This window comes from Orcinus orca, chromosome 14, assembly GCF_937001465.1.
Source record: "Orcinus orca chromosome 14, mOrcOrc1.1, whole genome shotgun sequence".
Classification (NCBI taxonomy): domain Eukaryota; kingdom Metazoa; phylum Chordata; class Mammalia; order Artiodactyla; family Delphinidae; genus Orcinus; species Orcinus orca.
The window spans coordinates 31,233,696-31,258,397 of NC_064572.1; the positions used below are offsets into that span (position 1 = coordinate 31,233,696).

General features: G+C 38.2%; 2 protein-coding genes across 12 annotated transcripts in view; one reads left to right on the forward strand and one right to left on the reverse strand.

Moving 5' to 3' along the window:
• FAM149B1 (family with sequence similarity 149 member B1) overlaps window positions 1-23,919 on the forward strand; it is a 62,980-nt gene extending 39,061 nt beyond the window's left edge. For 5 of the 8 annotated variants that reach the window (XM_004273128.4, XM_049697290.1, XM_033434127.2 and 2 more), the window contains 8 exons: window positions 423-610; window positions 12,039-12,163; window positions 13,985-14,091; window positions 16,485-16,709; window positions 18,195-18,318; window positions 18,561-18,686; window positions 20,472-20,550; window positions 21,647-23,919. In XM_004273128.4, the coding sequence (XP_004273176.1) occupies window positions 423-610; window positions 12,039-12,163; window positions 13,985-14,091; window positions 16,485-16,709; window positions 18,195-18,318; window positions 18,561-18,686; window positions 20,472-20,550; window positions 21,647-21,720 (1,048 nt within the window). In that variant the 3' untranslated portion in view covers window positions 21,721-23,919. Of the gene's footprint in view, window positions 1-422; window positions 611-12,038; window positions 12,164-13,984; window positions 14,092-16,484; window positions 16,744-18,194; window positions 18,319-18,560; window positions 18,687-20,471; window positions 20,551-21,646 lie in introns of those variants that run through there. The other 3 variants (XM_033434124.2, XM_033434126.2, XM_049697293.1) reach the window with 3 other exon arrangements.
• The window catches only part of DNAJC9 (DnaJ heat shock protein family (Hsp40) member C9), a 34,113-nt gene that overhangs the window by 3,811 nt on the left and 5,600 nt on the right, over window positions 1-24,702 (reverse strand). Inside the window, exon 5 of one of the 4 annotated variants that reach the window (XM_033434130.2) lies at window positions 857-2,029. The exons of 1 other annotated variant lie outside the window; for it this stretch is intronic. In XM_033434130.2, the coding sequence (XP_033290021.1) occupies window positions 1,985-2,029 (45 nt within the window). In that variant the 3' untranslated portion in view covers window positions 857-1,984. Of the gene's footprint in view, window positions 1-856; window positions 2,030-7,504; window positions 24,416-24,702 lie in introns of those variants that run through there. 2 more of the 4 variants (XM_033434129.2, XM_004273127.3) reach the window with 2 other exon arrangements.

Sequence of the window (24,702 nt, forward strand, 5' to 3'; positions counted from 1 at the left end):
ATCACAGTTATATGCGCATCGTTAAATGTGTCAAGTTAATATTAATCTAAATGTTACCCAGTTACAACAAAAAGAGTATTTTTGTGTGCTTAATTGTCATAGGTTGCTTGTTGATCAATTTTAAATGCCCATCTATTTAAAGCTTAAAAAAGTACAATGATTCTGTCTTCTTTTTCTTGTTCTATTTTTTTGGCAGAGTAGGGGGGTGGGGTGGGATGGATGTAAAAAGGGAAATGCAGAGTCTCCTCTGTTGAAAACTCCCTTAGTTCACAAGCCTATTTAATACCTGTGCTATATATGCGGGGAGGAAGGGGGTGGTGGCGGGGAGGAGCATAAATCACACTCCTAAGCAGCCAAAAGACAGTGGTGAACACCCAGTGAAGAATAACCATGAAGTCTTTCCTTCTTGCTTCTGTTAACAGGGAAGAGGGGTTTCATGGAAAGAAATCAGAAGCAGCTACAGAGAAACAGAAATTAGGGTACCCACCTATTGCTCCATTTTACTGCATGAAAGAGGATGTCCTTGCTTATGTGTTTGACGATGTGTGGAGCAAGGTCCTAAGCTGTATGGAGCAGCTGACACGTAGTCACTGGGAGGGATTTGCTTCTGGTAAGGCTCTTTGTGAAAACAATATAAAAAAATAATTGTTTATGCTTTCCAAACCGTAACCAGTCTATTAAATTATATGTTCATTAGTACTAAAGAATCATATTTGTATTTCTCATAGAAACTAACAGATATTTGGAAAGTATCTGGGAATGAGTGCATAAGTAACAAGGCCTACTCTATGATGACTAGATAGAGATTGTGCTTTCTCTTTGAATATAATTATTTGTGAGAAAAAACATGTGCAAATACATTTAAAAAACTGCTTTATTGAAGAATTGATATACAATAAACCAATCATATTTCAAGTGTATTATCTGATAAATTGACCTATGTATACAGCCATGAAACCATGAGACAATCAATACAGTGAATATATCCATTACCCTCAAAGTTAATAACCTTGTAATCCCTCCCTCCTGCCCCTACCTGACCCACCATCCCCAAATGACAAGTTATCTGCTTAAATGGTATCATGTAGTATTTACTCTTCTTTTGTCGGCTTCTTTCCCTCAGTGTGATCATTTTGACAGTCATCCATGTCACTGTGTGTGTCAGTAATTTATTCCTTTTATTGTTGAGTTGTATTCCATTGTTCCACAACTTGTTTATCCATTTATCTGTTGATGGACATTTGGATTGTTTTCATTTTTGGACTATTAATGCTGTTATGAACACTAATGTACAAGAATTTTGACACATATTTCCTTTTCTCTTGGGTAGATTTCTTCAAGTGAAATCGTTGAATTATATGGTTAAATGTATATTTAACTTCTTAAGAACTGTCTGTATTGATTTTCTATGTTGCACAAAAATTATCACAAACTTAGCAGCTTCAAACAACACACATTTATTATCTCACAGACTTGTGGGTCAGAAGTCCAGGAACAGCCAGCTAGTCATTTACTTAAGATCACACAAGGCTGCAATCAAGGTGTTGGCTAAGGCTGGGTTCTCATGTAGAGGCTCAACTAGGAAAGGATCCACTTCCCCTTTTGTGTGTTTTTGGAAGCATCCAGTTTCTTGTAGCTGTAGCAGTCATGGCAGCTTATTTCTCCAAAGCCAGCAAGAAAGACTGAGAGCTAATCTGCTAGCAAGACAGAAACTTATATAACATAATCATGGGGGTGACATCCCATCACTTTTACCATCATCTTTTGATCTGAAGCAAGTCACAGGTCCTGCCCATGCTCAAAGGGAGGGGTTTAAACGAAGGTGTGAACATCAACAGCTGAGAATCATGGTGGGGGGGTGGGGGGTGCACCTTGGAATTTGTCCACTAGTCTTCCCACTGGCCCTTAGTGATTCATATGCTCCCACAGGCAAAGTACATTCAACTCCCTTCAAAGGTTTCCAAGAGAATCATCTATTACAGCATCAGCTCCAAAGACTTTGAATCAGGTCCTGGTATGAATGAAGTTCCTGGATGTAATACAGGAAGTGAAATTACTGGGGCACAATTCCTTTCCATCTATAAACCTATGAAACTAAAGCTTATATACACAGGTATATAAACATCTAACTATATAATCCAGCCATTCTACTCCTAGAGACAAGTTATTTGACCCCAACACACCCAACATACAATAGTGGGCCAGGAAAAAGATAACCATTATAGACACTCCAGTTAAAAGGCTGGGGTCAGGGAGGTGAGAGTAAAAAAGGGTCCACAGCAATTCTGAAATCCAGCTGTGAAAATACTGGGAGTTCCTTCATTAAGTTTTAATTAAGGCCTGGAAATAATCCTCTCAGCTTTCTGCTCTACCCTCTGAGCTCTTGGTTTTGACCTCTGAGTCATCCTTCCTTTTTCATGAAACATAGCACATGTTTGTAGCTAAGTAATTTTATTAGGCTGCTTCCTGCCAGTAGAATTTTGGGGGTCTGATAGCCTTCCTTTATTTAGAATCTTTTGCCATCTAGAGAGATTGAGAATTTTCAAAATCATCAAGTCCTGGTTTCTTTATGTTTAATAGTTTTTCCCTCAATTTATCTCTCTCATCTCGTGTTTGATTATAAGCAGCAAGAAAAAAATCAGGCCTCACCTTCAACACTTTGACTGGAAACCTCCTTAGCTATACAACCAAGATCATCACTTAAAAGTTCTGCTTTCCATGTGACCACAGGAGACCATTTCACTAAGCTCTCTGCCACAAAATAACAAGCATCTCCCTACTTCCAGTTTCTAATAACATGTTCCTCATTTCCTTCTGAGCCCTCCCCTACAGCTTCCTCCAAATCCAGATTCCTACTAAGTCTGTTCAAGGTAATTTATGTCTTCTCTATCATGCTTCTCAAAGTTCTTCTAGCTTCTACCCATGAACAATCAAAAATGAAATTAAGGAAACAACTCATTTATAATAGCATCAAAAAGAATAAAATACTTAGGAATAAACTGAACCAAGGAAGTGTAAGACTTGTATGCTGAATACTACAAAATATTATTGAAAGAAAATAGAGAAGACCTAAAGAAATAGAAAGACACCCTCTTTATGGATTGGAAGACTAAATATCGTTAAGATGGCAATACTCCCTAAATACATCTACAGATTGAGTATAACCTTATCATAATTCTAACTGCCTTTTTTGTAGAAATGATCCTGAAATTCATACAGAAATGCAAGGTATCCTGAATATCCAAAACAATATTGAAAAAGAACAAATTTGGAGGATTCATACTTCTTGGTTTTAAAACATAGTACAAAGCTACAGTAATCAAAACAGTGTGGTACTGGCATAAGAACACATACTGATCCAAGGAATAGAATCAAAAGTCCAGAAATAAATCCACACATCTATGGCCAACTGATTTTCAACAGGGGTGCCAAGACCATTCAATGGGGGAAGAATAGTCTCTTTAAGAAATGGTACTGGCAGGGAATATAGCCAATATTTTATAATAACTATAAATGGGGTATAACCTTTTAAAATTGTGAATCACTATGTTGTACAACTGAAACTTACAGAATATTGTAAATCAACTATATGTCAATCAAAAACAAATTCAGATAGGAAAAAAAAAAGAAATTGTGCTGGCACAACTGGATAGCCACATGGTAAAGAATGAAGTTAGACTCTTACTTCACACCATATACAAAATATCAACTTGAAGTGGATTGAAGGTACACATTTAAGAGCTAAAACTATAAAACTTAGAAGAAAACATTGGAGTAAATCTTCATGAGCTTGGATTTGGCAGTGGATTCTGAGATATGACACCAAGACCACAAACAACAAAAGAAAAAATAAATAAACTGGACTCCATCAAAATAAAAAACTTTAGGGTGTATCAAAGGACATTATCAAGAAACTGAAAAGACCGCCTACAGAATGGGAGGAAGTGTACGTAAATCATACACCTGATAAGAATCTAGTACTCACAGTCTATAAGATCTACAACTCAAAAACAAAAGAAAAAACAACCCAATTTAAAAATGGGAAAATAGGGCTTCCCTGGTGGCACAGTTAAGGATCCGCCTACCAAAGCAGGGGACACGGGTTCGAGCCCCAGTCCAGGAAGATCCCAGATACCGCAGAGCAACTAAACCCATGCGCCACAACAGCCTGCGCTCTAGAGCCCACAAGCCACAGCTACTGAAGCCCACATGCCTAGAGCCCATGCTCTGCAACAAGAGAAGCCACCACAATGAGAAGCCCACACACCACAACAAAGAGTAGCCCCCACTTGTTGCAACTAGAGAAAGCCTGTGCGCAGCAACGAAGACCCAATGCAGCCAAAAATAAATAAATAAATTTATTTTTTTAAAAATGGGCAAATAACTCAAACAGACATTTCTCCAAAGAAGATATACAAATAGCCAATAAGCACATGAAAAGATGTTCAACATCATTATTCATTAGGGAAATCAAATCAAAACCAAAACCACAATGAGACACCACTTCAAACCCACTAGGATGGCTGTATTTTTTTTAAAAAAAGAAAAGGACAATAACAACTGTTCATGAGGTTGTGAAACTGGAACCCTCATAAATTGCTGGTGGGAATGTAAAGTGGTACAGCCACTGTGGAAACAGTTTGGCAGTTCCTCAAAAAGTTAAACATAAAATTACCATATGACCTAGCAATTCCACTCAAAGTTATATAATCAAGAGAAATGAAATATATCCACACAAAACCCTGGCATGAATGTTCATAGCAGCATTAGTCATAATAGTCAAAAAGTGGAACCAGGACTTCCCTGGTGGCGCAGTGGTTAAGAATCTGCCTGCCAATGCAGGGGACACGGATTTGAGCCCTGGTCTGGGAAGATCCCACGTGCCGCAGAGCAACTAAGCCCAGGCACCACAACTACTGAGCCTGAGCCTTAGAGCCTGCAAGCCACAACTACTGAGGCCGCATGCCACAACTACTGAAGCCCATGTACCTAGAGCCTGTGCTCCACGACAAGAGAAGCCACCGCAATGAGAAGCCTGCGCACTGCAACGAAGAGTAGCCCTGCTCGCCACAACTAGAGAAAGCCCACTCACAGCAATGAAGACCCAATGCAGCCAAAAATAAATAAGTAAAAAAATTTATTTTTTAAAAAAAGTGGAACCAACCTAGACATCCATCAACTGATGAACGGATAAACAAAATTTGGTATTCAAAACAAAATTTGGTATATCCATGTGTTATGGACTGAATTGTGTCCCCCTCAAAATCCATATGTGGAAGCCCTAACCCCCAATGTGACTAGGTTTGGAAATAGGGCCTTTAGGGAGGTAATTAATGTTAATTGAGTCAGAAGGGTGGGACCCTAATCCTATAGGGTTGGTATCCTTGTAAGAAGAGGAAGAGACATCACAGCTCTCTATTTCTGTGTGTGTAAAGAGAAGGAGTCAGGCAAGGACAGAGGGAAAAGGCAGCTGCATAGGAGCCAGGAAGAGAGATCACACTATAAACCAACCCTGACAGCACCTTGATCATGGACTTCCAGCCTCCAGAACTGTGAGAAAATAGATTTCTGTTATTTAAGCCATCCAGTCTGTCATATTTTATGGCAGGTTGAGTAACTAATACATCATGCAATGGAGTATTATTCATATATTAGAAGGAATTAAGGGACTTCCCTGGTGGCACAGTGGTTAAGAATCTGCCTGCCAATGCAGGGGACATGGGTTCGATCCCTGGTCTGGGAAGATCCCACATGCCACGGAGCAACTAAGCCCCTGCGCCACAACTACTGAGCCTGCGCTCTAGAGCCCTTGAGCCACAGCTACTGAAGCCCACATGCCACAACTACTGAAGCCCATGTGCCTAGAGCCCGTGCTCTGCAACAAGAAGCCACCGCAATGAGAAGCCTGCTCACCACAACTAGAGAAAGGCCGCGCACAGCAACGAAGACCCAACGCAGCCAAAAATAAATAAATTATTTTTTAAAGAAAGGAATTAAGTAATGAAGCATCTTAAAACATGGGTGACCCTTGAAAATATTACGTTAAACGAAAGAAGACATACATAAAGGGCCACATATTGTATGATTCCATTAAGGTGAAATTTCCAGAACAGGCAGGTCCATAGAGAAAGTAGTTTAATGATTGCCAGGGGATGGAGGAAGAGGTGCATTGGGAGGTATGGGGTTTCTTTTTGGAGTGATGGAAATTTTCTGAAATTAGATAGTGGTGGTGGTTACAGAAAATCATGAATATACTAAAAACCACTTAATTGTATACTGTAAAATGGTTAAAAATGGTGACTCATGTTATGCAAATTTTATCTCATTAAAAAATTTTTTTTTAATTCTTGCAACCTGAGAGATGTCCTCTAAAACTTTTTGTATGTGAGTCTGTTGGTGAGAAATGCTTTCTTTTGATATATGAAAATTTCCTTATTTTTCTTTCATTTCTGCAAGATAGTTGTGTGGTGTACTGAATTTTAGGTGGACACTTTTTCTCTTGGTACCTTTTTTTTTTTAACATTCAGTGTATCTCGTTTATTTTTTTAAAAAATTTTTATCATATTGGAGTATAGTTGGTTAACAATGTTGTGTTAGTTTCAGGTGTACAGCATAGTGATTCAGTTATACATATACATGTATTTCCTTTTTTTCAAATTCTTTTCCCATTTAGGTTATTAGAGTATTGAGCAGAGTTCCCTGTGCTATACAGTAGGTCCTTGTTGGTTACCTATTTTATTTTATTGGAGTATAGTTGCTTTACAATATTGTGTTAGTTTCTACTGTACATACAGCAAAGTGAATCAGCTATACATATACATATATCCCCTCTTTTGGATTTCCTTCTTCATACTTTAAAGATGTTGTCCACCGTCTTCTCACTTGCACAAGAAATCTGATGTCATCCTTTTCTTTGTTCCTGCGTTCATGTATTTTTTCTTTGGCTGCTTTTAAGATTTTTCTCATTTTCACTCGTTTTGAGCAATTTGATTATGATGTGCCTTGATGTAATTTTCTTCATGTTACTTCTGCATGGAGTTTGTTGAGCTTCTTGGATCTGTGGGTTTATTGTCTTCATTGTTTGTAAAGTTTTCAGCCATTATTTCTTCAGATATTTCTTCTGGTGCCCACCATCCCTTAGGACACCAGTTACTCAAATATATTAGTCCATTTGCTTACTGATCCCTCAAATGTGATGCTTTAATTAAAGAATTTTCTTCTCTGTGTATTTCAATTTGGATGTTTCCTATTGTGCCTTCAAGTTCATTAATATTTTCTTTTACAATGGTGAATCTGCTGTTAAGCTCATCCAGTGTATTTTTCTACTCATTGTTTTCTGTGAAGTATGATTTAGGTGAATTTTATATCTTCCATGTCTGTTTTTGAAAAAGTGGGATAACTCAAACATATGTGTGAATTCTGGGTTGGTTTCAATGATTGATATTCTTCTCATTGTGAGTTGTATTTTCCTGCATGGTATTCTTTGGGTGCCAGACATGGTGAATTTTATCTTATTGGGAGTTTTTTTTTTTTTTTTTTTTGTATGTATCTTCTTCGGTTTTTCCTGGGATGCACTTAAGTTACTTGGAAAAAATTTGATCTCTTCTGGTCTTGCTTTTATGATTTGTTATAGACAGGTCATCCAGTCCAACTAATTATCCCCCAGATACTGAGGCAAAATTGTCCTAAGTACTCTGCCCAATGCCCCATTAATTATGAGTTTTTCTAGTATGGCTGGAAGAACCAGGCACTGTTCCTGGTCCCATGTGAGCAGCAGGCACTATTCCCTCTAATTCTTTCAGTTGGTTCTCTTTCCTAGCCTCAGGTGGTTTTTTCTCATACATGCAGTGTTCAATACTCCTTTGAGTACTCAAAGGACACCCCACACTCTACAGATATCCTGGGTTCCCTTTCTGTGCATTTTTCTTCTCTGATACTCTGTCCTATGAACCCTAGCAGTCTTGGTCTCTCTGGACTTTCAAATCAGGGAGTCCACCAGGATCTGCCTTTGTTCTCCCTCTTTGTGTCATGTCTTGGAAACTCTTTCAAGGCAGTTGCAGAGCTAGCATCATTTGTTTACTATCTCATGGTTCACTGTCTTTCATTACCTGATGCCCAGTGTCTTAAAAGCTGTTGTTTCACGGATTTATTGGTTGTTTTAAGCAGGAGGGTAAAGCCAGTCCCTGTTGCTCCATCTTGGCTGGAAGCACAAGTCCAGGAAATACATTAAAAAAAACACTTCTATTAAAGTGTATCTAGGGGAGAGACTTCCCTGGTGGTCCAGAGGGTAAGATTCCATGCTCCCAATGCAGGGGGCCCAGGTTCGATACCTGGTCAGGGAACTAGAACCCGCATACATGCCACAACTAAGAGTCTACATGCCACAACCAAGAAGTCCGCATGTCGCAACTAAGATCCCATGTGCCACAACTAAGACCTGGTGCAGCCAAAATAAATTTTAAAAATATATTTAAAAAATATAAAGCATATCTATATAGAATATTGCAAAATAAATTTACATCAAGCTTGATTAATTTTTTTTTTTTTTTTTTTTGCGGTACGCGGGCGTCTCACTGTTGTGGCCTCTCCCGTTGCGGAGCACAGGCTCCGGATGCGTAGGCTCAGCGGCCATGGCTCACAGGCCTAGCCACTCCGCGGTACGTGGGATCTTCCCAGACTGGGGCACGAACCCATGTCCCCTGCATCGGCAGGCAGACTCTCAACCACTGTGCCACCAGGGAAGCCCTTGATTAATTTTTAAAAACTGAGTCGACTTGTATGACCAATGCTCATATCAAGAACAGAACATTACCAACACTTCAGAAGCCCCTTTCATGTTACTAAACTCCTACCCCCCAAAAGTAAACCTATCCTGAGTTACAGCACCACAGATTAGTTTTGCCTGTTTTAAAACTTTTAAGAATGGATTCATATAGTATGTGCCCTTCTGCATTTGGCTTCTTAAACTCAACACTGTTAGATTCAACTGTTTTGAGTGTAACAATAGTTCATTTTCATTGTTATATAGTATTTTATTGTATAAATATATCACATTGTACTGTTGATGGACATTTAGGTAGTTTCCAGTTTATGTCTGCTGGCATATAGTGCTGTTATAAACATTCTTGTATATGTCTTTTGGTGAACATATGTAGTGGGTACATAACAGTGGCACTGCTAGGTCATAGGATATGCTATTCCCACTTCAGTGGTTACTGCCAAATTTTTTTCCAAAGTGGATGCATCTATTTACACTTTCTCCAGTATTGTATGAGCATTCCAGTTGCTCCACATGTTTGCCACAGTTGATACTGTCCATGTGAGTTTTTTTTTTTTAAAAGCCACTCTGTTGTATGCATGTTTAAGTTCCCTTTTAAAGCTGGTATTGGAGAAGAGTAGGTCTAAGACCCTTTCAAAACAAACTGCTTCATATTATGTGAGGTTAAGTTTTGGGAGATACAGGACAGATAAAGTCCAGAGACATATCCAAACCCCAATAATAATAAATCCTGGTAATAAAGGAATTACTTCAGTTTTCAGTATCAACCACTGAAAGTTTTCAGAGAAAACTTTCATTTTACCTTTCACAATTTTACCAATGTTAGGCTATGAATTAATATCCTTTTAGTTTATTTTTCCATGCATCCATAAATTTAGGTTATTTCATTGTATAACTATTGTGATTTTGAAACTTAAAGTTTGAAAAAAAGACAATGATCTTATAATGGAGCTGGAAGGTCTCTGACTGGTTTAGTGGGTTGATTGACCTAAAATAGGGATCAGCAAACTTTGTGTATAAAGAGCCAGATGGTAAATGTTTTAGTCTTTGCCAGCCATCCAGTCTCTGTTGCAACTACTCAACTCTGCCCTTGAAAGCAGCCATAAACAATGTGTATATGAGTGGATGTGGCTGCGTATACTACTATATACTCAGTATACATCTTCCCCAAGGACATATATAAGAATATCCATGACAGCATTATATACTGGAAAACATAAACTGGAAACTACCCAAACATCCCTCAACAGCAGAACGTGATATATTCATATGATGGAGTACTATACAGTAATGAGAATAAGCAAATTACTCTTACAGCTTTATTTACAAAAACTGGCAGTGGTAATGGGCATGAGGTTTCACTAGTTGTGTGTGGCTATTTAAATTTTAATTAATTACAATTAGGTAAAATTTAAATTGTTCTCAATCACACCAGCCAAATTTTATTTTTTTTTACTTAAGTATAGTTGATTTACAATGTGTTAATTTCTGCTGTACAGCAGTGATTCAGTTATATACATATGTACATTCTTTTTTAAATATTCTTTTCCATTGTGATTTATCATAGGATATTGAATATAGTTCTCTGTGCTATACAGTAGGACCTTGTTGTTTATCCATTCTATATATAAAAGCTTACATCTGCTCACCCCAACCTCTCACTCCATCCCTCCCCCAGTGCCCTCCCCCCGGTGACCACCAGTCTGTTCTCTATGTCCATGATTCTGTTTCACAGAATCACAAAGGTTCATTTGTGTCACATTTTTAGATTCCACGAATAAGTGATATCATATGGTATTTGTCTTTCTCTTTCTGACTTACTTCACTTAGTATGATAATCTCTAGTTGCACCCGTGTTGCTGCAAATGGCATTATTTCATTCTTTTTTACAGAGGAGTAGTATTCCGTTGTATATATAATATATACCATGTTTTCTTTATCCATTCATCTGTTAATGGACATTTCGGTTGTTTCCGTGTCTTGGCCATTGTGAATAGTGCTGCTATGAACATAGGGGCATCTTTTTCAATTATAGTTTTGTCCAGATATATGCCCAGGAGTGGGACTGCTGGATCATATGGTAATTCTGTTTTTAGTTTTCTGAGGAACCTTGATACTGTTTTCCAGTGGCCACACCAACTTACATTCCCACCAACAGTGTAGGAGGGTTCTCTTTTCTCCACATCCTCTCCAGCATTTGTTATTTGTAGTCTTTTTAAAAAAAATAAATTTATTTTATTTTTGGCTGCATTGGGTCTTTGTTGCTGCACGCGGGCTTTCTCTACTTGCGGTAAGCGGGGGCTACTCTTCATTGTGGTGCGCAGGCTTCTCATTGCAGTGGCTTCTCTTGTTGCAGAGCACAGGCTCTAGGTGCGTGGGCTTCAGTAGTTGTGGCATGTGGGCCCAGTAGTTGTGGTGCACAGGCTCTAGAGCACAGGCTCAGTAGTTGTGGTGCATGGGCTTAGTTGCTCTGCATGTGGGATCTTCCCAGAACAGCGCTCAAACCCATGTCCCCTGCATTGGCAGACAGATTCTTACCCACTGCACTACCAGCGAAGCCCCCTGTAGACTTTTTAATGATGGCCATTCTGACTGGTGTGAGGTGGTACCTCATTGTAGTTTTGATTTGCATTTCTCTAATAATTAGCAGTGTTGAGCATCTTTTCACATCTTTTTCATGGCCATCTGTATGTCTTCTTCGGTAAATGTCTGTTTAGGTCTTCTGCCCATTTTTGGATAGGGTTTTGTTGTTGAGTTGTATGAGCTGTTTGTATATTTTGGAAACTAAGCCCTTTTTGGTTGCATCATTTGCAAATATTTTCTCCCATTCTGTAGGTTGTCTTTTCGTTTTGTTTATGGTTTCCTTTGCTGTGCAAAAGCTTGTAAGTTTGATTAGATCCCACACTAGCCATATTTTAAATGCTCTATAGCCACATGTGGCTAGAGGCCACTATACTGGACAGTGCATATGTAGAACATTTCCTTCAATCTCCAAATGTTCTATTAGACAGCTTTGCTCTAGTAATCTTTGCTTTTCCTTATGCCAGGTACAAACAGGAATCACCAGCCTGGGAAACACTTTAAAATAAATTCATGGTTTAAAGCGTTTTTTTGAACTGTGCAGGTGGTATGAAACTGGGCTGCAAAGCTGTGAAGCCTATCTTGAGATTATGAATTCTCATGAAACATTTTTTTTCACAGTACTGTTGTTGTGGGTCTGAAGATATTCATGGATAATAGATTCTATTCCTTTGCTCAGATGATGACAGTAATGTTGCAATCACCAGACCAGCTTCAGAAAGCCCCTGTGTGCTGAATGCACCACAACCTTTGGTCTTACCTCGAGTGCCACAGTCTAAGGTGCTGTCCATCACCTCAAATCCGGTAAGTCACACAGGGGAATGTACTGGAGAACCTAGGACTGTTCTTGTAGACGAAGTTTGCTCAGTTATTTGCCTTAATTGTATCACTATGACTCTTTTCCAGTAAAGTTATGTGTTTATCACAGTAATCCAGTGACTCTTTGCAAAGATAAGTTTAATTTCAGTTTAAAAAATAGCAGCGAATGCACTCATGTCAATGAATTGTACATGTGAAAATGGTTAACACAGTAATATTATGCTATGTATATTCTACCACAATTAAAAAAAATTTAACCTGTTAAAAAATTAATAGAAAATTAGAGTTGATAAGTAATTCTCAATCAGCTCTTTTGAAAAGTCATCTATAAGCTGTGCAATCTAGACTCAACTATACGGTCAACTTAAGTCTGCTTTGGAAAAAATGAAAAATATGAAAAGAGGGACCAATATCAGATCTTCTATGGCCTTAACATTCTGTCCTTTGAATTTCTTTTTGACTTCTTCCCTCTTTTTTCTCTTATCTCAGACTACCTGGTTTTTGTTTTATTTTTAATATTTGAATCTGTTGACATTTTTGCTTTTTGGATGTTTACTAATCATAACCAGATGTAAAAGGCAAATCAAAGGGAGGAGAAAATGGTTTCAAATAAGTCTGTAGACAAGCATATAAAAATGGCCATTTCTTGCAGAAGGTTGATAAGCCTGGTCTCATCCACGTGTAATGATTTATGTAATCCCAGTTCTTACAATGATAGCTTCCCAGTGTTACTTGTAGCAAAAAAAGTGTGGGAGCAGGGGAGGGATAAAAAGAAAAAGGATTCTCATCCTTGGCCCATGCTCATCGAGCCTGGGTTTAGTACCACATCTAGTATTTGCTTTGTTGGTGTACTGGCCAGATATTGTGTAGCTATATTTTAAAAAGGGTTATTTAAAAGTAAACTCAGCTTGTGAATCACTATACTGTACACACCTGTAACTTATATAATATGTACATCAACTCTACTTCAATAAAAAAAAGTAAATAAAAATAAACTCAGTAAGGCCCATACCTTATCACACTGGAGTATGACCTAGGTAATAATCTAATATTCCTATGATGGTAATAAAATACTTCTACATGTTGAACTGGCCTGGTTATGACCTAGGTAGCCTAAGCCCTGAAAAGTTAATGTACACAGTTCTGGTTGTTAATGACCAAAGGAAGGAGAAGCAATAATCCAAACATTCTTAAGACAAAGTAGGAGGAAAATGCATACTGTGGCAGAGAAGGAGCTGGCCAGAAAGGGCACCTAACTGACTGAGAGAGAAAATAAACAGGACACTAAGGTGGCGGTGGCAGTTAAGATTAAATCCTGCTAACATTAAAATACAATTAACTCCTTCTAATAAAGTCTTCAGAATTTACGTTATTTTTGAGAGCTGACTGCTCCAGGTGTAGTGAAGGAGAAAGCATTAGTTGGTGCAGAGCACAGGATTATGTGATGGTAAAAGAGATAGCATTTACCCCTATTCTCCCCATTTTTGTTCCATATTTTGTTTTCTAGTATAATGTAAATAATAATAATAAAGGTCCTCTCTCCCCTATGAGAGTGACTATTAATTGCTTTCATCTAAGTTGACCAGGCTTCCCCATTTAGAAATGGAGAGGAAAGCACTCTGATCTTGTCATCTTGACAGTGGACTTGGGGCTCCAGCTGGGGTACTGACCAAGATTTACAAAAGTTAAGGCATAGGAGAAAAATGTATAAATGACCTAATTTGGAAATACTAACTTCTGGCAAAGTTGGGAAACCAAGCTGCTATCTTCACCAACCAATGAGTAACACCTTCTTTTGATATGTAGATGAGTCTCTGTCAAGCAGCAAGTGGTCATCAGCCAAATGTGAATGGTCTCTTGGTTCATGGGATGCCTCTACAGCCAAGAAATCTCTCCCTAATGGACAAGCTCCTGTAAGAAGTATAAAACTTTAAGACTATAGAGTTTAAGTAGATCACTGAGAAATAAAAGGAAAGCAAAGTCAGTCAATCAACATGCATGTATTGAGTACGTACCAAGCAACCAGAGACATCTGGGGAGTAAAAACATATAAGGAAAATGGTCTCCACCTTCAAGGAGCTGATAAAATAACTGTTGAGAAGGCACAAAGGTAAAAAGAGACCTAACCATACAGGGCATTCCTGTGACTGAGGGCGAAGTTTGTGTACTCAGTGTGAGCACTATGGTAGTCCCAAAGAAGGGAAGCATTTTGGTGGGTAAGTGTAGGTTTTGAACGTGTCCTTGAAAGACAGAAGTTTGGATAAGCAGAGAAGAGCAGCAAGGCTATTCTAGGCAGGAGGAATGGTGTGGAAAAAGGTTTGGAAACAGGAAAATACAAATATTTAGAAGAGAAAGCCGACCATTTTTGCTGTAGTAGGATAGGAAGCAATAGGTTAGAATTTTAATGTTCTGATCAAAGACCACTGACAATCTTCTACAACTAAAATAGACCATGGTGTGATTAGTGGGAAAGAAGACACTATGAAATTAAAGAACTTTGGGACCAGACTATGGAGGGTTTTGAATGTCATGTTTTTGAGATCCATCCATGTTGTTGCATGTGATTCTCTTTTATTGCCAAGTAGTATTCTATTGTAATAGTACACCACAATTTGTTTATCCATTCTTCCGTTAATGAACACTTGGGCTATTTTCCAGGTTGGGGCTGTTATGTATAAAAGGCACTATAAATATTCTTGCACATGTCTTTTTTGTGGACCTATGGTCTCATTTTTCAGTATCTAGAAGTGAAAGTGTTACAGAATAGGTTAAGTGTATGCTTAACTTTATAATAAACTGCCATACAATTTTCCAAAGGAATTGTACCATTTTACATTCCCACGTGAGCAATGTGTGAGTCCAGCTGGGGAGCACATATATTTAAAACAGGAATCTGAAAGATAGATTTCACAGCAGTAGGACACAGATTGGATTGATGCAGGAGGAAATGAAAGTAAGGAGTCTAATGCAGGAGTTCAGGCTGCTATGGGTCTGTTCTCAAGTTGTAGCAAGACTAAAAAAAGGAATGAAATATTTTAGGAGATATTGCAAAAGAAATCACATTCTATAAAAATACAGGAATCAAAGTCAACTCAGATTTCAAGCTCAAGGAAAGCTTGTTTGGCAGGGGGAAAATGAGCTTAGGGTGTGTTGAGTTTACAATGATGGGCCATGTAGAAGGTCAGATTTGAAGGCTGATCTAGAAGTGTGGAGGTGATAAATCCAGTTATGAATGAATAGTCCAGAGGAAGAATAAAGATGAACAAAGAGCAGCTAAGGCCTAAACCCCTGTAATTAGAAAGCAGTAGGTTGTGTAAAGAAAAGGCTTAAGTGAATGGTTAGGAAGATCAGAAAGATCTCATATGAGTAATGCTCAAGGTTTAGCCCTATTCTGTGATGGGCATTTTTCCTTCAAAGTTCTCCAAACCCTGAGGCATATTTTGCACTAGAGGACACCAAAGTGGCCTGAAAGATTGAGGAACTTGCTGAAAGCCAAGAGCACATGGCAGAGCTTTATTCTTTCACTTCCCCTCCACATCACAGTGTAAATACTATCTCTTAGGTGCCTTACAATAGAATCAAACATTCTCTCATCTGCTTAAAACACAAAAACAAAGCCGCTGAATCTACAAGGCAGAGTTTAAGCTACTGAACTGTTGAGCATGGTATTTTATCAGAGTACTTACAGGAAAGTGTTATATTTCACAGTTGTTTATGCAAATGGGGATCTACTGCCCTGGGCTGTACAAAGCTCTGGACCCTTTGCCTGTTCCCAGCTTTCCAAGGAACCCCCTATCCCTGTAGGCTCCAGCTAGCTCAGCATTTTAATCTCTGCAGTGGGAGCCACACTAGTGCCACACCACTACTAAGCAGCAATATTGGCCTTTCAACTAAGTCTTTCTGGTGACATTCCTTCAGCACAAAAGAATGCTTCAAACATGGTAGGAAGCACAGACCCTGAGGTAAACTTTTGGGAAGCACTTTGGAGTCGGTACCCTACAGGTTAGTCTTTATCAGTAACTGAAGAAGTGACTGTGATGGCAGGTGAAAAATGGACTTGCTTTTCCAAGTCTCCATTCTAGTAAATTATGTGTAAGACTGAAATGATGTCCTTCTTTTAGGTACACATTCTCATGCCTGAGCTAGATTATGTAACTTCTAAAACTAGGTTATTTATTGTTTTCTCTTTTTGCTTTTTTCTCCCTTGAATGTATTTTATAGTCTAAGGCTTTTTACCTTTTGAGTTCTGTCTCCCTGTACAGAGCAATCTTGATCTCACTGTGGGTTTCTGATATTTGGACACTAGAGATCTTGATGACAAGCTACTTATGAGGCCTGGGTCCAGTACCATCCTTTCAACTCGAAATTGGCCAAATCGAGCCCTGGAGCTTAGTACATCATTTCTGTCATATACAGTGCAGTCCGCCAGGAGACGCAATCCCCCACCACGTACCCTTCATCCCATCAGCACAAGCCATTCACGCGCTGGAACACCAAGACCTATGGAAGAAATACTCAGAGGATCCCGAGTGTAGGTTTCAAAAGCAGAATATCTGGAATCTATGGTAAAACTAATGAAGAATTTTACATAGAGAATGAATTTAAATCTAAGATTGAAATATATGCCTAAACAGTAATCATTACATATTCTTATGATGAACTGCACACTGGTGTAAATCTAATACAGAAAAAATGGAGTTAAATTTGAATGAAATATAGATATACTGGATCTTCCTATTGATTTAGCTAAAGATTTATATTTCTACAAATAAAATGTTGGCTAGAATACTTCAGTAGAACTCACCAAAGGAATAAAAGACATATGTATTTTATTAAAACATTTTCCTTAGTGGGAACATCCTCAGTGAAATTCTTCCCCAAATAATAGTTAATTCTCCTTTAATATTTTTCTGACCATTAGGATCTACCTATTCCATTGACAATGAAAACTTTAAAACCTCAGATAAGTAGATGCTTATACACCAGGAAATATGTCCCTTGGCACGTCTTAGGAAGTAACACTAAACATGTTCTCTTCCCTTTTCCCACCTTTCATTCACTAGACACTCTGAGCCTCACTGTGCAAAAAATACCAAGCCAAGTCTTTAAAATAAAATTCTTTCATTAGTTGTTGACTTACAAAACATCTTAGGATAGTTAATTTCTAAGACTAAGAACAAGGGTGTGAGATGACAACACCATAACTGTGTTTTGAATTCAGCCTCTAAATCTAGGACGTCACTATACTTCTCTCCCAACACTTCTTGATTTTGACTTTTCAATTTCTTGTTACAATTTATCCCAATAGACTTACTAAAAGAGGTGTCCAAAACCACCAAAAATCTTTGTTAGGACACCAAGGTTCTCAGCTGCTCTCTATTTTGTTGATATACCTATATCTATACTGATATAGCTATACATTCATTTGAGTATGAGTGGTCTTGATGTATAATTAATCTCTCATCCCTCTGACAGTGCTTTTTTCAAAGTGGAAAAGTAAGCTGCTTTGTTTTTTCTGGGACATGAAAAGTATCATTCAGCTTTTAATTACTATCTTGGGCATGAGTAATACTGCAAACTGCTCCAAATCCCATGGAAGGAAATAAGTTTAGGAACTTTACCTGGAAATTATAGTTTTTAGTGAGAAGGACAACCAGAAAGCCCAGAACTGTGAGTTCCATCAGATGTGAAATTACAAATCCGTAACTGTCAGAGAAATACAACACAATATAGGGAAAATTGTTTTATTCCAGTTCTCTGTGGGAGAAAGGGTCAACTTCTGCTGTATGCTCAGGATGAAGTTTCAACAATAAGAAAATACTATGAAGGAAACCCAAAACTTTAATTCTCCAAAATCCTTTCATTGAGATCTCTTCACTTAAAAATGTAGGCAGCTTAAAGCTTTCTGTGCATGAAATTAAACTCATCTGCTCAATTTATTTGATTCTAATCAGTTTGCTTATATTGTTATAACTTTATGCTTTCATGTCTTGGTTTCTGCTGATGGGATCTGCAGCCCAGTGGCGGCCGACTCACTCTCCTCTCCCTCACCACTGCCCCTGAGTCGAAATAATCTGCTGCCACCTATTGGCACAGCTGAAGTGGAACACTTGAGTACTGTGGGGCCACAAAGGCAAACGGTATGTCTTTCCTATTGCCTTTCAATGTGCTTGTAAAACCTCAGGGTCAGTAATTCTGCAGGGTCTGTGCTCTGGTCTTGACTTAACACTATATTTTGTCAAAAGTACACACTGAATTCTGATTCATAACGATGGCATTGGAGCTGCTTGGCCTGCAGTGACCATACCTGTTAGGGTTGATAAAGGACATGCACAGCTCCACTACGAATTAACTGTTTCTGTAATTTTTATCTCTTCTGCAGAAAACCCATGGCGATTCCAGTCGAGCTCGAAGTGCAGCGGTGGATGAGCCTAACCATCAGCAGCCCCACGAGAGGCTCCTTTTACCAGACTTTTTCTCCAGGCCCAACACAACTCAGTCATTTCTGGTAGAGTGACATACTTCCTCTATGGTCTTGATAGTTGAGGAAAGGGGAAAAAAATAGTTTGGCAGACTTAAGGCTTTACATGGTGGCTTAATCAAACTCTAAGAATAAAAGATGAGGTTCTAATAAAAATAATATTTTTAAGTTTTAAGTATATTTTGTTGAAACTCTAACTGGTCTCTGTCACTCATTCTTTTAACTTATACATAAATTGCAAATTCTAAGCAATTTAAAGTTTAGCTATTTCTGAGAATAAGCAAAATGTTAAACCCCAGTGTGTATCAGATTAGCATTAACTTCATTCTCTAACACTGCTCTTAGGGAATTACACAAAAAATGGTATCAGATTATGTATGTGGACTGGTGGATGTGCGAGTTAAGACTTTTGGGGGTTCTTAGTTAATTGGTGTTTGAAATGCTGACAATGCCTTACCACTTAATGTACATTTACTAGCCCTTTTACTTTTAAACAATAGAAAAAAACCTGATTGGGAGACTGGAGATCATGCACCTTGCCCAAAATTGTAAGCCAGGAGCTCAGCCCCACCTCGTTTGCTTTGTGCAAGAGGGCTTGGAGAGCCTAGGAAGTGACTGGGGCTACACTTATGGCCCAGGAACCAGGCACCAGGAACCCACATCCTATACCAGTTTTCAAGACAGTGGTATTTGCAACACACTTATCTCAACTCATAACCCTTAAAACTGTATCAGCCTAAAGCACTGTACGATTCTTCCTCCATTAGAAGAGTGGTGAGAGTAGTAAATGAATGGGACATTGTACTAGTTTCCTAGGGCTGCTATAACAAATTACCACAAACTGGGTGGCTTAAAACAATAGAAATTTATTCTCTCAATTCCAGAGCCTATTAAGTCCAAAATCAAGGTGTCAGCAGAGCCATGTTCCCTCTGCAGGTCCTAGGGAAGAATCTTTTCTTTCCTCTGTCCTAGTTCCTGGGCTGTTCGGCTTACTGCCTGTTTTTGTAAATAAAGTTTTCTTAGAGCAGAGCCACCACGCTCATTCACTGTCTGTGGCTGCTTTCCTACTGTAACAGCAGAACTGAGGAGTTCCACTGACAGTATGTACCACAAAACATAAAACGTTTACTATCTTGCCCTCTACACAAAAAAAAGTTTGCTGATCCCTGATAGAAAACATGGGGCTTCATCAGGAAAGAAAAAAAAAAAATCTCAAATCTCTTAATACCAGTGCTGACAGGAAACTGAGAGGGACGTTTTAATTCTAGAAGTACCAGTGGGATGGTATTGATAGCTTTTTTTAATATCTGCATTTAGGTATTTTAGTTGTATCTTAAAATCTTTAAATCCCTTGAGATAATTTTGAAATGTTTGAGTTCCATATTGAGAGTCACATTTCAAGCATGGAAGTAGTCATGGGTGTTTCAATGTTGCTGAAAAGGTTCTGGTTCTGTTGTTTTAAACAGCAGGCAATGGAAATCAGATAAAAATTCCCTTCACAGCCAATTTTAAGTATTTAGAAATATTAAACCATACGGATTATTTATAAATGCTAAGATTTTCTTAAAGACATATTAATAAAGTTGTAGAACTTGAAATTTTTACAAGTTAACAATGGCTCTGTGGGCTTCTGGCTTGGGATTTTTCTTACTTGGAACGTAAGAGTACACTTAGCCAACTTGTCCCTCAGAATGTCAGATGATGTCGATTACATTGCTGTCCAACTTCAAGGTTTTCCCTCCTACCAAGTAACACATTATCCTCTGGGAGAAGTCACATCGTAAGAAGTGTCTCATCTTCTCTCTTTTTCAGCCGGACACACAGTATCGTCGTTCATGTACTACTGAGCATCCTCATCAGGCCCGACCTGGTAGGGGATCTGCAGGAACAGGTCGGGCCATGGCTTTTATTTTACTACTATGTGGTTAAGACCCTGCTGTTTTCCATGTTTATTTTTCCTTCCTCCAGATTTTATTACATTTTGTTTTCCTACATCTTTGTAAATTACCTCAAATTCATTTTGGAATATGGGATATAATAAAAAAATTACAGAACTCCACTGCTCAAAGCCAGAAAGTTCCAGATCTGTTTTCTCATATAAAAATTAACCTCTTGCCATTCCGGCAAACTACTTTTTTTTTTAATCTAAAAAATTTAAGCCAAATAAGTCATTTTCGTAACATTCAAACACTGCATGGATTTTATTACTTGGCAAACCCCATATTGCTATGGATTAAACTGATCTGGTCAGTTAAGCTGCTAGGCCAAGGTAAGAAAAGAAATTCACAATGTCAAGACACAAGGAGTCTGATTCTATCCCATTAACTTTTTTGTCTTCTAAGTTATATTCTATAGTTTCTATTTTCATGTGAGTGATGAGAGAAAATTTAAGGATGTCTTAATTCTTCCTATAATGGTCTCACCATCAGGGTCATTTTCTCCTTATGTTATAGGTGAAATTTAGAACTATTGGGCAGTTGAAATGTTTCCTGTTAATAATCAGATTAATCAGCAAGTACATTAAAAAGTAATCTGCCTCAAACCTTCTCTGTAATCCAAGTGAATTCTTTTAGTTCAGTTCCTAGTAGCATCATTTGGTAGTCTTTGAATGCTTTCAGTGGATTCGGTTCTTGGATCAGTTCTCAGAGAAGCACTGCTGCCTCTGAGCTAGTTATTACATTTGGCCATGCTGCCGGTCAAGTATAACTAGTATAATATTTAGGTAAGTCCTTTTAAATTAGTGGCTATTTTCTAAAATTAGGTTACTGCTTTCATATCTAAATATAGATTTTGTTTCTTTATTTTTACATTATAAAATACACAAACATGATTTTTATTGCCTTGGTAAATATATACTTTACTAGTCACAGGCTCCAAATTTAAAGTCTAACTGATAACTGGAGCAAAAAAGCCCGTACATGAACTTGAGACAATCAAATCTAGAATGTCTACTAATGTTACTCTATGATGTCATCTTTGTCTGACAGGTCCTCAGTTACATGGATCTACAAAATCTCAAAACAGAGGTGGACCTATCACTAGAACCAGGCAGGGACCATAGGGCAAGTGAGAAGAACCTGCCTCATGCTGCAGGGAACATGTGGGAAGATTTCACAAATCAGTGTTCAGTCATCTCGTGATGCAGAGCTTGTAAGCAGGAGACAACTTGAAACTATCTTCATGAAGAGTTATTTTGGTACAACAGACTGAGAACAGTATCAGCCAAAGATTACATGGGTACTGCTTCTATCTCCAGTTACTGTCTTCTTTCAGCATAAGTTAACCATTTCACTGGACAGTAAAATTTGTACCCAAAGATGTAACAAAAGAGTAATATCCTCCAAATCACTGTTCATATTGTCTGTTAACAATGATCAGTTCAATTATTACAGGATTCTATCAGACTATACATACACAAAAAGTAGGAAATTGTTTGATAACATTATCACTGGCTTCGGAATACTTCTGCTTGCGTTAATTTTTGGACAGGTGTACTCACTTTTACGTGATTTTTAGGAGACAGTGCTGTCAAAAATCTGAGCTACTCATCAAACAGGTGAGTCGTTCCTAAAGTTTTCTCTTTAGATGTCCAATTCCATAGGCAGACAGATATGGCAGGGGTGAGTAACTAAAGACATAAATGTTGAGCACTGGTGTAAAGTAACCTATGTAATAAACCATAATGGATTTTTTTTTCACATAGGACGACTCAACCTCACAACACCTGCTTGACATCAGGTTATGCTTCTTTTCTTCTTAAAGTACTTTAGTGGTCGTATTTATTTCCAAATATTAAACTCACCTTGCCGATTTTCTCCTGCAGATCTAAGAAAGGCAATTTAAAAATTTATAGAATATTTCTATTAGTGAGCCAGCAAGACACAACTTCTTAAAATTTCAGAAACCCTGCAAATTAGTCCAGTATAAACATATCCTAAGAGCAAAGGAAGAGAACTTGGACATTCTTCCAATTTTCACATGGACCTTTCCTGAGTGCACTCATTAACAATGGTTTTAACTATGGCTTACATTTATTTTATTTAAATTTCACTGAATTTTAATTTTGATGATCATACTGGTTTTAGATCTTACTGTTAATCTTCAGAGTTGATCAATTCAATTGGGGTAATTTTATTATTTCGCACTTATCTAATGCTATCACATGAAGACGGATGCTTCAAACAACCTGCATTAAAATTGTATTTTTGATGCAATTAAAGAGTATTTTTTAACCTGTTTATAATCACAAACTGAAAACGTGTCATGGGCTTACCCCAGATAAATCATGATACATAAATCTCAGTAACAGAAGGCTTGTTTTATGTATATGGTATTGAATATATTAGCTTACAAATCAGAGATTTTAAGTTGAACAGTCCCTAAAAAATTTCCATATATTCTAATGAGTTCATACCAATTCAACTAAATATAAGTGAAAATCTCTGTACCATTCTCACAAATCAATACCAGGAGTACATAATAACAAGCCACTGGATCAAGACGGCTTGCCTTTCAAGGTTAAAGTTAAGAGTCAGAAGGAGCCTCTAACAAGTCATTTAGCCCAGCTCCCTTACTCTTTTATAGAGGAAAGAAGTTCAGACAAGCTCAGTGACTTAAGGACATTCAGCAGTTACAGGCAGGACTACAACATCTCTTGAGGCAACTTAAACCAGGCTATCTGCTACAATGCTGACTACGACTACTTTTCTTCTCTCTTCTTTATCCTAAGCACCATTCATATCGTTTCTAGATCATCTTTTAAATGATCACACTGGGATCATTTAAAAAGCTCCTGGAACTTAACAGTCATTTTTTTACTTGTTTATTTAATCATGTAAGATGCTTGAAGTTATCTGAACACCTGTTTCTCCTATAAACCTCAAGCAAAGAGTGCAAAACTTAGTTGTAAAACAAAAAGGAGAGGGTCTATGCAAGAACATTAAGAAAGCAGGGGTTTCCCTGGTGGCGCAGTGGTTGAGAGTCCGCCTGCCGATGCAGGGGACATGGGTTCATGCCCCGGTCCGGGAAGATACCACATGCCGCGGAGCAGCTAGGCCCGTGAGCCATGGCCACTGAGCCTGCGCGTCCGGAGCCTGTGCTCTGCAACGGGAAAGGCCACAACAGTGAGAGGCCCGCATACCACAAAAAAAAAAAAAAAAAAAAAAAAAGACTGAAAGTAAATTGGCAAGTATTTGGAAGACAGATGTCCAGCAAGTGTGTTGAAGGCTAGGTAAAGTACCTGTTCTAATAAACACACACCTTTAAATACCCTGCAGCTCACTCCTGTGTGACAAAATGACAACTGCTAAATGTGGTAGGGATAGATCTGCATTATAGGTACAGTTCCTTGTACAGAAGACCCATAGAAGAGTGCTGTCAGGAAGCATATACCCTTCCGCTCCCTCAATGATCACCACCAAATTCCTTCATAGGAGGACCTCACAGAATGTCATGGTGTTTCCAGGATATACTAACATCAGGTTGAGAGATTCTGTTTGGTTTATGTAGTTGAGCTGAATCATTTAGGCTTGAAAGATAACTTTTCTCAAGGGTTAACTTTTGTCTTCAAATCTTGACGGCACCTTGCCTACGATGGCATCAATTAACACCTAAGGAGTTTTGAAGAGAAAATTCCATTATTTCTTTTCTTTCTTGAGAGTTGTTTTTTTCCCCCCTCGTTTGGAAGGTTTGCAGTACTTTGCTTCCATCTGAGCCAGAAAATTGTCCATTTCCTTTTGCCGATCCTTTTGTCTGCTCTGTTTGAGAAGTTAAAACACAAGCTTTCAAAACACAAGACTGTCCACAGAGATAAAAGTACTTAGCAGCTTCCAGGGGCTGGTGGAAAGGGAGAATGGGGAGTGACTGCTAATGGATAAGGGGTTTCTGTTTAGGGTGATGAAAATGTTCTGGAATTACTGCTGATGATTGTAAAACCTAATAAATATACTAAAAACCATTGAACTGTACAATTTAAAAGGATGACTGTATGGTACCTGAATGTCTTAAAAGAAGAAAACAAAATGCCCACAATACTGTACATACA